Source organism: Pinus tabuliformis, chromosome 5_2, assembly GCF_031772625.1.
Source record: "Pinus tabuliformis cultivar Carrire ecotype Pingquan chromosome 5_2, CPIR1, whole genome shotgun sequence".
NCBI classification, from domain to species: domain Eukaryota; kingdom Viridiplantae; phylum Streptophyta; class Pinopsida; order Pinales; family Pinaceae; genus Pinus; species Pinus tabuliformis.
Genome location: NC_142306.1, coordinates 307,570,183 through 307,572,218, shown reverse-complemented (window position 1 = coordinate 307,572,218; position 2,036 = coordinate 307,570,183). Strand labels below are relative to the sequence as shown.

Below are 2,036 nucleotides of genomic sequence, written 5' to 3'. Positions count from 1 at the left end.
ATGGTAGAATTCGAAGGTAAAATTTCAGACCTTTCTATCACTGTTCTAATTGACCCTGGAGCTAATTTGAGTTATATTAGTCCAAAGATAGTTGAACGGTGTAAATTGCAGCCTGAAAAATTTAAGAATCCATGGCTAGTACAGCTAGCTACTGGGGCTAAAAGGCGAGTAATGGAGAAAATTAGAAACTGTTCCGTAACAGTGGCAGGACAGCCGGTGGTAGCAGATCTGAACATGCTTCCACTTGGGTCCTATGACGTCCTGATTGGAATGGATTGGTTAGAAAAGCATTGGGCTTTAGTGAACTACAAAACGAAAGTGATACGATTCAAGGATGACTCGGGAATGGAACAGGAGATGCAGGGAATTAAACGGCCAGTGCAGATCCGGCCTATCACTGCATCCCAGTTAGTGAAATGCATTCGGAAAAGATGCCAAGCGTATGCCATTCAGATAAATTATGCAGAAACCAAAGATAAAGGGGGTCCGCTGGACCATCTTCCAATAATAAAAGAATTCGCGGATGTGTTTCCGGAGGAAATTCCTGGATTACCTCCGAAGCGGGATATTGACTTCACCATTGAGTTAATACTTGGTGCTATCCCAGTTTCGCGGACACCTTATAGGATGAATGTACCTGAGTTGACTGAGCTGAAAATGCAATTACAAGAATTGTTGGATAAAAAGTATATCCGTCCCAGTGTATCTCCATGGGGAGCACCGGTGTTGTTTGTCAAGAAGAAAGATGGAACCTTTCGAATGTGTATCGATTACCGGCAGCTGAACAAACTCACAATCAAAAATAAATACCCCTTACCTCGGATTGATGAGCTTTTTGACCAGGTCAAGGGGGCGACAGTATTCTCCAAAATCGATCTGCGATCTGGTTATCATCAGATCAGAATTAAAGAAGAAGATATTGCTAAAATAGCCTTTAGAACCCGATATGGGCACTACGAATTTGTAGTGTTGCCTTTCGGATTGACTAATGCACCCGCCACATTCATGTGTTTGATGAACAGCGTGTTCCATCAGTTTTTAGACAAGTTTGTACTAATATTCATTGATGATATTCTGATTTATTCTCGTTCCAGGGAGGAACACGAGGAGCACCTCCGGATAGTGCTGCAAACCCTGCGAGAGCATCAGCTGTATGCTAAATTCAGCAAGTGTGATTTCTACAAAGAAGAGATTCAGTATTTAGGCCATGTGATCACCAAGGAAGGGATTGCAGTGGATCCTGAGAAAATTAAAACCATAATGAATTGGCCTGTGCCCAAAGATGTGGCAGATATCAGATCTTTCATGGGGTTAGCAAGGTACTATAAAAGATTCGTGGAGGGTTTCTCGAGGGTGGCATATCCTATCACATCTTTACAAAAGAAAGGAAGGACATTCAAATGGACTTTGGAATGTCAGCAAAGTTTTGAACGACTTAAACACTTACTCACTACGGCACCCATTCTAAGCATAGCTGATCCTAATAAGGATTATGTAGTATGCACCGACGCTAGTCGAGAAGGCGTTGGAGGTGTGTTAATGCAAGAGGGAAGAGTGATCGCCTATGAGTCAAGAAAGCTGAAAGAACATGAGCAGAAGTACTCTGCCTACGACTTGGAACTGGCAGCCATCATGCATGCCCTTAAAATGTGGCGACATTATCTTTTGGGTAAGAAATTTCTGCTATTAACAGACCATCATAGCTTGATAAACTATTTCAGTCAGCCCACTCTGAATGAAAGGCAAGCCCGCTGGGCAGATTTGTTAAGCGGATTCGATTTTGATATCAAGCATCTGAAAGGAAAAGAAAATCACGTAGCAGATGCTCTAAGCCTAAAAGTACATTGTTTATATGAAGTTACTCTCAGCAAGTGGGAGAACTCCTTTCAGGAAAAGATAAAAACAGCAGCAAACCTGGATGCCGAATATCAGCAAAGGAAGCAACAAAAGTCACTTTCCAGCCAGGGAAGCCAGCAAGGGTATGAAGTGAGCAAAGATGGAATGATATTTTATAAAAAGATACTGTTTGTACCAAA

At 42.0% G+C, this 2,036-nt stretch overlaps 1 protein-coding gene across 1 annotated transcript; it reads left to right on the top strand.

Annotated features, from left to right (window-relative positions):
• LOC149158760 (uncharacterized) lies at positions 1-1,160 on the top strand. Its single transcript, XM_089434096.1, has 2 exons — positions 1-633; positions 1,095-1,160. The coding sequence occupies exons 1-2, from the start codon at positions 1-3 to the stop codon at positions 1,158-1,160; spliced, it is 699 nt and encodes a 232-aa protein (XP_089290222.1).
• Positions 1,161-2,036: the final 876 nt, after the last annotated feature.

Excerpts from the sequence above, each read along its gene's own strand:
- LOC149158760 (XM_089434096.1), top strand. The coding sequence starts at position 1 with ATGGTAGAATTCGAAGGTAAAATTTCAGACCTTTCTATCACTGTTCTA. Across the intron at positions 634-1,094 it reads GGACACCTTATAGGATGAAT|GGAGGAACACGAGGAGCACC; the intron begins GTACCTGAGTTG and ends TTCTCGTTCCAG.